This window comes from Danio rerio, chromosome 11 (genome assembly GCF_052040795.2).
Source record: "Danio rerio strain M-AB ecotype USA chromosome 11, GRCz13ab, whole genome shotgun sequence".
In the NCBI taxonomy this organism is placed as follows: Eukaryota; Metazoa; Chordata; class Actinopteri; order Cypriniformes; family Danionidae; genus Danio; species Danio rerio.
The window spans coordinates 45,542,495-45,557,823 of NC_141031.1; the positions used below are offsets into that span (position 1 = coordinate 45,542,495).

Here is a 15,329-nt window from a genome sequence, read left to right on the forward strand (position 1 = left end):
TGCTGGATGACGGGCGCAGTCTGAGGAGATGATTGACAAGCGCGCAGGCCAATTAGAGGAGTAGTGGGAGGGTTAATCCGGGGAACGCGGCCACGCCCATTCGAGGAGGTTGTGCCGCTGACACAGGTCTGTGAACCACTGATCTTTTAAACTTAACTAATTAGCCGGATATTAGGAAGATATTTAATGAAAATAGGACAATTCTATTGATCAACGGAAAGGTCGAACTGTACTGTACATTATATTGTATGTTTTAAACCACACTGCACATTGTTTACAGAGAAAAACATAATAAAAATGTAAACTGACAGACAGGTAGGTAGGTGGATGGACGGACGGACGGACGGACGGACGGACGGACGGACAGACAGACAGACAGACAGACAGACAGACAGACAGACAGACAGACAGATAGATAGATAGATAGATAGATAGATAGATAGATAGATAGATAGATAGATAGATAGATAGATAGATAGATAGATAGATAGATAGATAGATAGATAGATAGATAGATAGACAGACAAGTAGATAGATAGACAGACAAGTAGATAGATAGATAGATAGATAGATAGATAGATAGATAGATAGATAGATAGATAGATAGATAGATAGATAGATAGATAGATAGATAGATAGATAGACAGACAAGTAGATAGATAGACAGACAAGTAGATAGATAGATAGATAGATAGATAGATAGACAGACAGACAGACAGACAGACAGACAGACAGACAGACAGACAGACAGACAGACAGACAGACAGATAGATAGACAGATAGATAGATAGATAGATAGATAGATAGATAGATAGATAGACAAGTAGATAGATAGATAGATAGATAGATAGATAGATAGATAGATAGATAGATAGATAGATAGATAGATAGATAGATAGATAGATAGATAGATAGATAGATAGATAGATAGATAGATAGATAGATAGATAGATAGATAGATAGATAGATAGATAGATAGATAGATAGATAGATAGATAGATAGATAGATAGATAGATAGATAGATAGATAGATAGATAGATAGATAGATAGATAGATAGATAGATAGATTGATTGATTGATTGATTGATTGATTGATTGATTTAACCCAATGGTTGAGTTAAACATATTTGGTGCTTTGTTGGGTTATTTTTAACCTTTATTGTTTATTTATTTAATAACTCAACCAGTTGGGTTAAAAACTCTGAAATTCAACAGTCAATTGATTTAACTGACACAAAACAGTTCCATTATGCGTGTGCAATGCTGTTCTGCTTTATAATGTTTATTCAAGCTATAATGCAAGAATAATGTTTTTTTAAGCAAATTTTCTCTCTGTGTCGTGTTTTTTTAAACATCCATTTCATCGTCCAAGACCATCTTTTATTAGATAGATGAGCAGTGGTGTAAAGTAACTAATTACAAATACTCAAATTACTGTAATTGAGTGGTTTTTTCTCAGAAATTGTAATTTACTAAGTAGTTTTAAAAATGTGAACTTTTACTTTCTCTTGAGTACATTTATAGTGCAGTATCGGTATTTTTACTCCACTACTTTCCTTCAACCTGCAGTCACTCCTTTATTATTTCTTGTCTATGGGGATTAGAAAAATCAGTCCTGTAATTCCTGTCCAATCAAATCACACATAGAAGGTAAATTGCTTCATAATGAACTACCTCAAGACATGGGTGCTTTACATTGCAGCAAACTGTTTGGAAGCATTAAAAGTGTCCAAGAAGATGTTCAAAATATTTGCACGCATTGACCCAGAGACTGTTTAGATCAAGGATGCCCAAACACAGTCCTGGAGGGCCGATGTCCTGCAGATTTTAGCTCCAACTTGCCTCAACACACCTGCGCGGATGTTTCTAGAAAGCCTAGTTTGAGATTGACTAGCTAGTCCATGTGCGTCTAATTGGGATTGGAACTAAACTTTGCAGAACACCAGCCCTCCAGGACAGAGTATGGGCACCCCTGGTTAAAATGCTTGTCACTGATGAGAAGATGATGGATATTTACAGTATTATGACCGAAATGGCCTTAAACACCCAGCGGACACAAGACGTCAACATGCCGTCAGATTGAATTTGTACCCTAACGTCGTGGAGATGCTGCATTTTGTTTGGAAATGAAAATCGGGTTTACATCAGAACTCAACGTCAGCCGATGTCAATGTCCAACATCCAACCTAAAACCAACCAAATATCAATGTCTAATGATGTCACAGCTTGACGTTGTGTCGACGTTACCACTATGATGTCTATCAGATGTTGAATTTTGGTTGCCATAACTGATGAATAAATGTCAGGATTTGACGTCAATATGATGTTGGTTTAAGATGCTGACTCCACATCGGATTTTTGTCACCTGACATCACAACCTAAATCAACCTAATATTAACGTCTTATGACATTGTGTGCTACCTGGGCAATATCTAAATGCACAACAGAATGTTACGTTTACACACATCCACAAATTACATGTAAATGCATCAACTTTTAACAGCATAATACTCAATATTCACTACTCATGAGTACTTAAAAAGGGCTACTTTTAACTCATATTTTGAGTAATATTTCCAACTTTTGCCCTACTCACACTACATTTTTAGGCAAGTAATGGTACTTTTACTTAAGTATGCTTTTTCAGTACTCTTTTCACAGCTGTAGATGAGTGGTTAAAATGTATTGTAGATTGTGGACACTGAGTGAAGCCGGCTGCTGCAGCCTCTACAGCACACAGAGCTCCATATTCGTCTCCATCAACAGAGGATTTTCTGCTTGCACAGTTTATAACAGTCTGTACTTTGTTCTGCTTCTTCATTTGGGATTAATTTATTTTAACAAAAGTGTATGGAACTAAAATGTAATGGAAATAGCATTTTCAATATGTTTGTAAGCTGTATGTTATGTATTTACACAGTCATAATTATAATTAATAGTAGTACTACTAGTCACAGTAATAGTAAAACCAGAATGGAAAAATACATCTAATCAAAATAACCCAATGCATTGGGTTAAATTTATAAAACCCAATGCACTGAGTTAAAATAACCCACAGTTGGAAAGGTGCTATAATAACCTTTAGTTGGGTCGTATATTAGGGTATTTTTAACCATCTATTTTAACAGAGTTGATGAAAAAGATTGTAAACAGGTATCATTTTTAGTTTTGTCCATTTCTGATAGTTCAGTGTCTTAAAATCTTAAACAGGGCTAATTAACCAGTTACTAATGCTTAATGTTTTACACTGCATGCAATTGGTTTTTATTCATAAGCAAAAATAAGCATAAGCAAGAAGGTCGCTGGTTCGAGCCCTGATTGGGTCAGTTGGCATTTCTGTTTGGAGTTTGCATGTTCTTCCCGTGTTGGCGTGGGTTTCCTCTGGGTGCTCCCCCACAGTCCAAAAACATGCATGTGAATTGGGTAAGCTGAATTGTCTGTATGTTTGTGTGTGAATGAGGGCCTTTGGGTGTTTCTCAGTGATGGGTTGCAGCTGGAAGGGCATCTGCTGTGTTAAACATATGCTGGATAAGTTGGTGGTTCATTCCACTGTGGCGACCCCTTATGAATAAAGGGACTTAAGGAAAATGAGTGAATGAATATGCTCCATGCCAGTCAGCTAAAGTGCTGTCTAATGAAATAGTTTTGATTTGGACGACAGCTAAATAAGCCAGATTATTAAATATATTTATTAAAGTAGCAGTTCTGTCGTTGAAATTCACGAAAAAGACTGAAACTCAAATCCTTTTAATCCCTGAGACATTCAATCAAAATGAGCTTGATTTTGTTTCTGAACAGGCGCTCATTTTGGTCAGCCGCGGGGTCCTTCGAGCAGTCATTTGCGCAGAGCGTCACGTGATCGTTCTTTCCTGCCCGCACTCAGAGCACGCGATCATGGGTACGTGTGAGGCGACAATAAAACTTCATAAAATGCTGTAATATTTGATTTTAGCACACAAATGTGAGAGTTTACAGGTTATTAAGCGTTTAATCTATCATTTAGGACTCATTGGAAGTCGCTATGATGCTTATTTGTAGCTATTTTATGTTTTTGTCAGAGGCATCGTGGAGCCGCCGCCATGAGATTCAGTCAAACGCCGAGATACACGGAACTTACACGATATAAACCTGCATTTAGAGTTGTGTCTGCTAATATATAGCGATTTTCATGGTTATATTCGCGACATCTTATTAAATGTGTTGATTTAGATATGTTTTGTCGGTAAATATTGACGTTTTACTAACTTGCCAGGTTATGTTACCGTCACCATATAACGTTAGTAATATTGGATATTTAGCCAATCGTATTACAAGACGAGTTGCATGGTGTTTATTTTTATCTTAAATTATTAATTTGATATAAACAAGTTGCGTTTTTATTGCATTAAGAGTTCATATTCAACAATCTCTTGTATACTTGAACCAGATGGGATTTATAACACTTTAACCTAAACTATTTGTTATTTATCACTTTTTAATTTTTAACATTGTGTATTTTAATTTTGTCTATTTGCTTATAATCGCTTTTCAGTCCATTTGCTAATTAATCATTGATATGTATTACTTGATATGCCTATAAATGTATTCCTATATATATTTTATATATTAATAAATAAATATATCATTGTTTATAATTTAATGTTCAACTGATATTTTTTTAATTTAGATTTTAAGTTGCCATCAGGTTATTTACCCAACAGTAGTAGATTTGCTTAAACGTATGACATGATGAATTGTCTTAATTCACTTTAAATGAATAAATCTAAATATGTTACGTTTTTTTAGTTTTAATAAGTTAAATATTTAGCAAAAGCTTCTAGACTTCTAATATGAACCAGATTATTTTATAATGGGATTAATAGTTAATTCTGCTCCCACTTTATTTTGTGTTTTGGTGTATTTGCTTATATTAATAATTATCAGTATTTATTAATATACTAATGCCTTTAAATTTCATTGTTATTATTTTCGTTTGATCATTTTTTATGTTTAATATTAGATTTATTTATATAAAAGAATTGACAAATTTTGTTCGAACTTACACACTTAAAGCTTAAACATTTGTAAATTCAAACTAAGCAATTATTTAAGCTAAAAGATGATATTTATATGAAAGCTGTTGTTAAAAACACTGAATTTTCTAATGCGTTTTGTCTTTCCTCTATTTTTTAGGCAAGTGTCGTGGACTGCGTACTGCTAGAAAACTGCGGAACCACCGCCGTGAGCAGAAATGGCATGATAAACAGTACAAGAAGGCCCATTTGGGTACAGCTCTAAAGGCCAACCCCTTCGGTGGAGCTTCTCACGCCAAGGGCATTGTGCTTGAGAAAGTGTAAGAGCTCATATTGATTAACCTCACAAATATACAAGTAAATTTATGTATTATATTAAAAGGATAGTTTGTGCTGGCAACTATAGTTTTTTTTCTCCTTTACAAAAAAAAAAATCCAATTTACTATTTAAATAGATTTTTCCATCCACTACTTAAAAGTTTCCCTTTTGGGATCGAATCTTCTTGGCATCTCACCCTTAGAGTTAAAGTGCAATCAGTAACAACAAGCCAAAAAGGCAGGATGACAGGTCCTGTCACTGTAAACAGTGAAAGTTTTACACAACTCCAGTGTAATCATGTGTTTTTGTAGAGGGAAGCAAGGTCTGATTAACTACGAACAAAACGTTTACCAGAAGTAAATATCAGTGCTTGAGGTGCCTATTTGTTACTTTTCTAAACATTGTATGTTAGGAAGTCAAATCTGTACTTGCTTGTATTTGCCATATTTTTTTACAATGTAAATGGGCACTGTTTGTATTGTACATTCCGATCGCATCCCTGATTGATTTCCACCGAGCCCCATTTTTTATAATTTCTTTAAGGTTTTTAACCCCATCGATAATGTAAGTAAGCCAAAATAGTAATTTAATTAGACTTAAAGCCTTCATTTATTTGTTTCATGCATAAAAAGAGCGCTATCAAGAGAAAAAAGCAAGAGCTGAAACTATTGAAAATGCTGTGGTAAAATAAACGTTTATATTTTAAAGACATGGTGTGACACAAATGGGGTTTAATGCAGTGCTTGTTGTCAAGTGTGAGACAGTTTTACCATCTCAATCAGGAAGTGAAGAATTTAAATTTGCATCGAATTTATGGCATGCCAGTTCACCAGTAGCGCCTAAGTGGGCTCATTCAAACACATTTTGCAGTGCTCTGTTCAGGGTTTGTTGAAAAACAACAGTTTTTATATAACTGATGACACTGTGGCTTTCTTAGGAACGCGCTTTCTTTGCTCAGTGCCATGTTTGTGCACATCAAGTGTCAATTTACTCATCACTTTAATACTAAATAAATATGCTCTCTTCTGATTTGTTCTTTGTTAGGACAGTGTTTGGCCAAAATGTAAAGATCTTAAACCTGAGAGTAAAAAAAAAGATAATAAATGGAGAAATTGCATAAAATGTACAGTGAAAGGCTTGGCACATTACTGTGTTTTGATGTATTTACAGGAGAAAATGTACAAAATATATGCGTGGAACAATCTTTACGAATTACTAGTGACTTGATGCTGACTTTTGCCATAATAGAAACCCTTGCAACTTCAGACTGGGTTTATGGTCTAAAGTCAGAATTTGTCTTATGGGTTTGGATCAACCTAAGGGCGAATAATTAATGACTGTCTTCATTTTTGTGAGCTCTCCATTTAACTTGCCTTTTGTCATGACAGTGGTGTTGAAGCCAAGCAGCCCAACTCTGCCATCAGGAAGTGTGTGAGAGTCCAGCTGATCAAGAACGGCAAGAAGATCACAGCTTTCGTGCCCAACGACGGCTGCTTGAACTTCATTGAGGTGCGTCACAGTTAATCATGTACAAAGTTATGAATATTTATGTTTGAGACTGTATATAAAGGTGCACAAGCAAATTTTGCCAAACAATGTTTATTTGAAAGCACCAAAACAGGCACGCCCACAACACTACTATCCCCGCCCCTTTTTGATATCTGCACAGCTAGGGCTGGGCTATTTATTTCAAAGCTTATTTTATGGTAACAGTATTTTTTGTAAGGGCAGTTATTGCAGAAAGTACTATATATAATATATAAGCTTCAATATTTAGGAAAATTAAAGGACTTGATCTTACTTGACTATTTAGTATTTTATATTTCTTGTAGTAAGCAGAATATGACTTTAGATGAACAAATTGCACTCACATTTGTGTGGACAGACCTTATTATAAACATTTCTGAAATCTCACAGATATTAAATGCGTCTCCTGTAACAGGACTGATTGGTGGTTTGTTTTGGAACCAAGTCTAATAGTGTGGTCTAAAGAGATAATCAAACACATTTCTCTTTCTGTGTCAGGAAAACGATGAGGTTCTGGTGGCAGGATTCGGTCGTAAGGGCCACGCCGTGGGTGATATTCCCGGTGTTCGTTTCAAGGTGGTGAAGGTGGCCAACGTTTCTCTTCTGGCTCTCTACAAAGGCAAGAAGGAGAGACCTAGGTCATAAACTCTTCTTGTTAAACTCACAATAAAAGGAATTTTTTTCAGTTCCACAAACTGTCTCTCTGTGTCTTTGAAAGAGTTTTGATGTCAAGATGTCACTGCAGAGCACTTTATATATAAATATATGCACTACATATATTATAGGGCTATCAAAATAAGGGTGTTAACGCACGTGATTAATTTAAAATATTTAACGCGTAAAAACAATAACGCAAACGCAGCTGCAGTTTTTATTTTTATTATTATTTTTTGTTTCATGTTGTGGCTGACATGTGTTCAGGGACACCCGTTCATAGAGGCAACCCCCCGGTTCTAGCTTTAATCCGCGAACTGGTCATTTTCGGATTGAGGTCGCCATAATTTCACTGTTACGTATGTTAGCTTGCCTGGTTTAAATTAGTTTTGCACATTACGTTGCTTCATGTTTTGTGCAGTGTTCATGTGCACTTTCTCACGCTCTCCTGCTCGAGTTTTGACAGTGCGATCTTTGCGCCTGCAGATGCACAATCAACTCTGCAGAGAGTGTTAGAGTCGAGGCTAAGCTAGCATAAAGCACATCTCTCTGCTCCTGTTATGGAGCAGAGAGTCTTTTCTAAAGTCTACAAAAATGCTGCGTGTTTTACATTCGAGTTTTCAGATTTTAAAATGTTCGACAACCTCTAAACCTTCATTACGATTAAAGTTCTTGTTTTATTTACTTATTCTAGTTCACAAGTATACAACAAACACGAGGTTAAATATGCAGTAGTCAACATTTAAGGTATATCCAAAAAGACGTTGGTTTTGATTCACTTCATGTTGACTACTGTGTAGTTATGTGAGGTGTTAGTGTGTGTGTTATGGGCATTGAATGAACATCTCTAAATTTGTGTACAAGTTTTGAATTTGGAAAGGATGAGTTTAAGGTAGGAAATTAAATGTATTTTTAACTTATTCTCTTGCTTCGTTGACATAATTGTCTCTTAATAATACATAATTTGACTTATTTCATGTGGAAAACTGCCGCTCTGCATGAAGCCCTTATATGGAGCTAGTGTGGGCGTGTATTATGCAAATGGTGTGCACGAGGATGCTTCCTCATAATACTTAAAATACACCAACAGCACACATTTTGTGAATTAGGTGGAAAGTTTCAAATGTGCATTTAAATAATTGTTAATAAATGAGACCTGCTGTGATCATCACTGTTTTTTTGTCATAAACAGCGCTGATGATATAGTCTGTTTTATTATTGCAGAAAAGAAGCGCTCCAAAAGTCATGTTTTGATTCACAAATCTGTCACAGGTGCTAGGTTGTGTAGTTTGCAGGAGTAAAAGCCTCTCGAGATGCTAAAAATAGCTGCTAGACTCTCTGAGGAGAAACCTTTGTGTGTGTCAGACTGCATGATGATGATGATGATGACCTGTTTCTCTTGTGCATCCATTCGGGTCCCGAAATCCCTCTTTAATGCCCGAGCTTCATAACAGGTGAACCATTTAGGACTCATTGCATTTGCTCTTTTTATCAGAATATGCAGTGGTTCATGTAATGCGTCTGGTCTGGTTTTTCAAGCAGACAGGTGTGGATTGATCATGCAGAAACTTTTAAAAAGTTTTGGGGGAAATGATGCGGATAAAACACCTGATGTTTTTTGTTTGTTGTGAATACTAGAAATATTGCATGTAAAGCTGGTCTGTTTGGGCTGCACAGATTGATGCTCGTGTATCAGTCATTCACTGATCGAGTAAAAACAGATTCGATTTTTGCACATTAAAATAAATTAAATATTACATATTTGCTATTAAATAAAGAAACTTTTTTTCTACAGTGGATTTACTGGAACATTTTAAAATAATTAAATTTGCAATTTTCCCATCCTGTTTTCTTTTTTAGAACTTTCTTTTATTTCTTGCAATTTTCACAATCCTTACTGTAAATTGCAATTTTAGAGTAATGAATGTAAAAAAAAAAAAGTTCTAGAAATAGCTTGAAATTGCATATATTTTGATGAAACAAATGCACATTTTCATGTAATCATTCTAAAAAAAATAATTTTTAAGTATTATTAAAAAAAAATGAATTGATAAAAAGATAGAAATAGGCTAAAATTGCATCAATTTTAATGAAACAAGTTCACATTTTCATGTAATTATTAATAAATTATTAAAATAATCTCAGAATTTAATAGACAGAAATCGGCTTGAAATTGCATCAATTATGGAAAAGTGCACATTTCATTTAATTGTTATTGAATAATTAAATTATTATTCAGAATGTGTTAAAATAGAAAAAATATTATTAATTAACTGTATTTAAATAAAAAATAAATACAAATTTTCTACTGCATTATGTATTATAATAATAATTTCAGTTGATTTTTCAGTACATCATTTAGTTAAACTACATCAAAATTAGAATATTTGCCTTGTCAAATATCTGAAATTAAAATAATCTTTTAGTATTATTTAAAAAATATATACAAATTTTCTCTCAAAATTGCATACATTTTAATGAATAAAAGTGCACATTTTCATGTATTTATTATTAAATAATAATTAAAAATTATTAAAATAGAAAAAATATATTACTTCATTATTAATAAGCTGAATTTAAATAATAATACAAATGTTCTGCTGCATTATATGATTTAATCATTTAAAAAAAAAATTTGTGTGTATTTATGTGTTATGTAAGCGCTTTGATTTTATCCATTGTTTATGTAATCTGCAATCTCAATTTTACAGCTTTTTAAATTATACCAATGAGATGTTTTTAATGTTAAAATTTCACATGAATTGGATTACACTCTTTGTTTTTCAACTCCTTAGTTGGCACAGCCTTTGGTGAAACTGTGTTCACTTAGCCTCGTGTGATCATCTTTTACTGCTGTGGCCGGATGTGTCTGGTGCTTAGGTTATTATTATATTAGGCTCTGCTTTTCTCCATCTGAGCCGTGTTTGGTCTGATTTCAGAAGCAGCTGTCATTGTTTCTGCTATATTACTCATGTAAATGCACATGGCTGTGAAACGGGAACGGTGCGCTCGGATGCCCTTCATCTGAAACACACCAATAAATAACACTCATTATCTGACTCACTGCATGTCTAAACCACTGTATTATATAGACCAGTGCTGTTCTACCACCAGAGACTCTCCTTCATAGTTTTTGTTAGTTATTTTTAATAAATTTTAATATTTTGTTTTCAGTGCGCCATGGTGGCTCAGTGGTTAACACTGTTGACTCACTGCAAGGTCACTGGTTTGAGTCTCGGCTGGGTCAGTTGGCATTTCTGTGTGGAGTTTGCATGTTCTCCCCGTGTTGGTGTGGGTTTCCTCCACATGCTCCTGTTTCCCCCACAGTCCAAACACATGCGCTATAGGGAAAATGGTGAACTAAATTTGCCGTAGTGTATGAGAATGTGTGTGAATGTGAGTGTATGGGTGTTTTCCAGTACTGGGTTAGGACTGGAAGGGCATCCACTGTGTAAAACATATGCTGGATAAGTTGGCGGTTCATTCCGCTGTGGTGAATATGTATTTTATTTTTTCTTATTAGATACAGTTGATTGTTTAGTGCATCATTTAGTTTAGTTAACTATTAGTTCAACTAAATCAAAATTAGAGTGTTTGTCTTGTCATATTTGAAATTAAGATAATCTTTTAATATGTTCTGCTTAAGTTTTTCGTATATAATAAATGTTTATTTTCATTTCTTTAATTTTAGCAAATCAAATAAAACTAAATTAATATATTTGTGTCAGCGTGAATTATCTCAGACTGGTTTCTTGAACATGACAATGAGTTCACTGTACTCAAATGGCCTCCACAGTCACCAGAGCTCAATCCAATATAGCACCTTTGGGATGTGGTGGAACGGGAGATTGGCATCATGGATGTGCAGCCGACAAATCTGCAGCAACTGTGTGATGCTATCATGTCAATATGGAGCAAAATCTCTGAGGAATATTTCCAGTAGCTTGTTGAATCTATGCCACAAAGGATTGTGGCAGTTCTGAAAGCAAAAGGGGTCCAACTCAGTACTTGGAATGTGTATCTAGTAAAGTGGCCGGTAAGTATTTATTTTGATACTTTAATGTCTGTATTTTTAAATATTAATATATATATATATATATATATATATATATATATATATATATATATATATATATATATATATATATATATAAATATATATATATATATATATATATAAATATATATATATATATATATATAAATATATATATATATATATATAAATATATATATATATATATATAAATATATATATATATATATATAAATATATATATATATATATATAAATATATATATATATATATATATATATATATATATATATATAAATATATATATATATATAAATATATATATATATATATATATATATATATATATATATATATATAAATATATATATATATATATATATATAAATATATATATATATATATATATAAATATATATATATATATAAATATATATATATATATATATATATAAATATATATATATATATATATACATATATATATATATATATATATACATATATATATATATATATATAAATATATATATATATATATATAAATATATATATATATATATATATATAAATATATATAAATATATATATATAAATATATATATATATATATATATAAATATATATATATATATATATATATATATATATATATAAATATATATATATATATATATATATATATATATATATATATATAAATATATATATATATATATATAAATATATATATATATATATATATATATATATATATAAATATATATATAAATATATATATATATATATATATATATATATATATATATATATATATATATATATATATAAATATATATATATATATATATATATATATATATATATATATATATATATATATATATATGTGTGTATGTAGTGGCAGGAAAAATCATGGGAATTAAGACACTTGGTTCACTAAAAGACATCTTTTGAGTTGTGCACAATCCAACAAGATTTTATCTGATTCTTCACATGTGCTGTCTGTGGAATGTGAGCTGATGAATTCTGGCAGAAGATATAGGGTCCAGTTGTGCAAGCATAATAGATATAAACATTCTTTTGTTCCTTTTTCAATTAAGTTGATCAACGAGCAAGTAAGGAAGGACGGTCAAAGACTAAGATAACAGGATTGGTTTGCACAGCAGAGGGCAGTGGGGCACATGCTACTTTATTTTTATAAAATTTTATGGAATCGTATTTATATAAGGAGGTATTTTAGGATTAGATTTTAATGTGTATGTATGTTACATGTTGTCTTGTTGGTGTCTATGTACAGCAGAACCTTTTTTCTAAAACAAATTTCTCCTACGGGAGACAATAAATTTTACCTTGACCTTGATATTTAATGGAAATTTCAGACGGCACTAAACGGCATCAGAACTTTTCATTTATATTTTTTATTTTGCAAAACTTGCATTAAAAAAAGAAGTGCCCGAAGCAAGCTTACTGCCCCAGATTTGTGCTCCACATAACAGAGGCTTCAGTAGGGTCAGTCATTGATTATCTGAATAAATGCAGGTTTATTGATCTCGGAGCGCTTTTAAATACAGCCTGCTGGAATAATTCAGCTCAAATGATGCACAGCTCACATTACAGCCTTTCCACAATCATTAATGCAGTCAATGTCATTTAAATCTGCAGGGAAATGATGCAGTACTTCTTATTGCTTATAATTAGAAATATTATTCTCGGATAATCTGCATGTAATCTTATTGACCAAAATAAAGCTCTCGAATCTGCTTCTTTCTGCAGATCTGATGCAGGATGGAGCCGAGACGTTTCTGAAGGAGATTAGAGGCAAAAAGTGCTATAAAAGATCTGAACGGGAGCAGATTATAGGACAGAAGGTGAGATGTGAAGTGAAGAAATATGATTTGTGTGAACAGAGTTGAGCCTGTCATGGATAATGTCAACCTGGAGCAGTTTATCACTTCATCATCATCATGTCTCTGCACAATTACATCCTTCTTAAGCCCAAATCTGGAATATTTGTGTGTTAAAGCAGTTTTCCAGTGTATTGCTGTGTGTGTTTGACTGATGCTTTTATTATTTTATTAGTGTGTTTCTGTTCTCATGATCCTGTGATAGATTTCTATCATTTAGTAGGCTGTTGTTTTGTGAAAAGTGCTTTAATATATTGTTCATTTTCACTCCAAGAAGTGTTTTTGACCGATTTTTTTTTTTGTTAAATGATGTTGCTGACACAAATGTTGAGTTTGTTTATTCTTTTTATTTGTTTATTTTTTAAAATTATTTTTAAAATGTATTTATGTATTCATTCATTCACTCATTTATTTATTTTAAATGATAACCTTTAGACAAAAGGTCAAATGGTGATTACTATGCCGACTTAATGGTTTACACAATAGTTAGTTTGATTTAAATTAAAAAAATAAATCTATCTATCATCCATCTACCTATATGTCCATCTATATATCTATCCATATATATATATATATATATATATATATATATATATATATATATATATATATATATATATATATATATATATATATATATATATATATATCCATCCATATGTATATATATCCATATCCATCCATCCATAAATAAATATATATCTCCATCCACCTACATATCCAACTATATATCTATCCATCCATCCATACACACACACACACACACACACACACACACACACACATATATATCTCTATCCATCCATCCATCCACCTATAAATACATTGATCTATCTATCCATCCATACATCTATATATTTATCCATCCATATGTATATATATATCCATATCCATCCATATATCTATCCATCCAAATATATATATATCCATCCACCTACATATCCATCTATTTATTTATCCATCCGTGTGTGTATATTATATATATATATACATATACCTATCCACCCACCCATATATCTATCCATCCATCCATCCATCCACCTACCTTTCTATCCATCCATGATCCATTCATTTATGTCAATATCTAATTGATTTGTAAATGTTTTAATTGTGCTCTAAATATAAATAATTACCTCATAATAAATACTTAATTCATTCATTTATACGTTTTTTTTGTTCTCTTGTATGTTTTATAAATATATTATTCCACAACCTTTCGTGAAAAATGCTAAATTTGAGATCTCATTTAAATTTTGAGAAATAGTGTGATATTAGCAAACTGTTTTAAATATAAGGTAAGGGAAGACTTCAGGTTATTTTATCTTATTTAACCCCAAAATAAAGGACAGTTTTTCCTCAGTGGCTTTGGTGCATTTCTCACAACATTATTTACATTTTCAAAACAGTTTATGCATTTCTCAAAACAATTAGTACAAACTGCAAAACCTAGCTGATAACCTGCAAAAGCGCGTCACTTGCTCAAAATGGAGAGCTCATTCCTCAATAGCAAGTATGGGTCAATGAAAGTGTCAGTGTCATCAAGATGAAAAGTCCTGACATCATTGTTTATGAACAGGATAGTCAAATGGCTTCATCATGTTTTCATTATAACTGTTTACTCTAAAATGTTTTCCAATGTAAAAAAAGTCTGATTTTGGTGAGAATGCTTCCTGAAAATGCTCGAGACAGCAGTATATACTATTTGAACAGCCATTTGAAAACTACAGTAAAGTTAGACATCACTGCATATAGTGAGATGTCTGAGTACAAGACACTGAATATGTATGTTTCACATGTTTACTGCATTTGCTCTTTGCAATACTAATTTATTGACAGCGTTGTGCAAAAGATTAAACACCCTTATACAACAAA

At 32.2% G+C, this 15,329-nt stretch overlaps 1 protein-coding gene across 1 annotated transcript; it reads left to right on the forward strand.

Annotated features, from left to right (window-relative positions):
* The first annotated feature begins 3,865 nt into the window (after window positions 1-3,865).
* On the forward strand, window positions 3,866-7,550 carry rps23 (ribosomal protein S23). Its single transcript, NM_001110121.1, is given in 4 exon segments — window positions 3,866-3,899; window positions 5,174-5,333; window positions 6,721-6,841; window positions 7,358-7,550. Coding segments are annotated over 4 exon segments (432 nt in total). The 5' UTR covers window positions 3,866-3,895; the 3' UTR covers window positions 7,505-7,550.
* The last annotated feature ends 7,779 nt before the right edge of the window (window positions 7,551-15,329 follow it).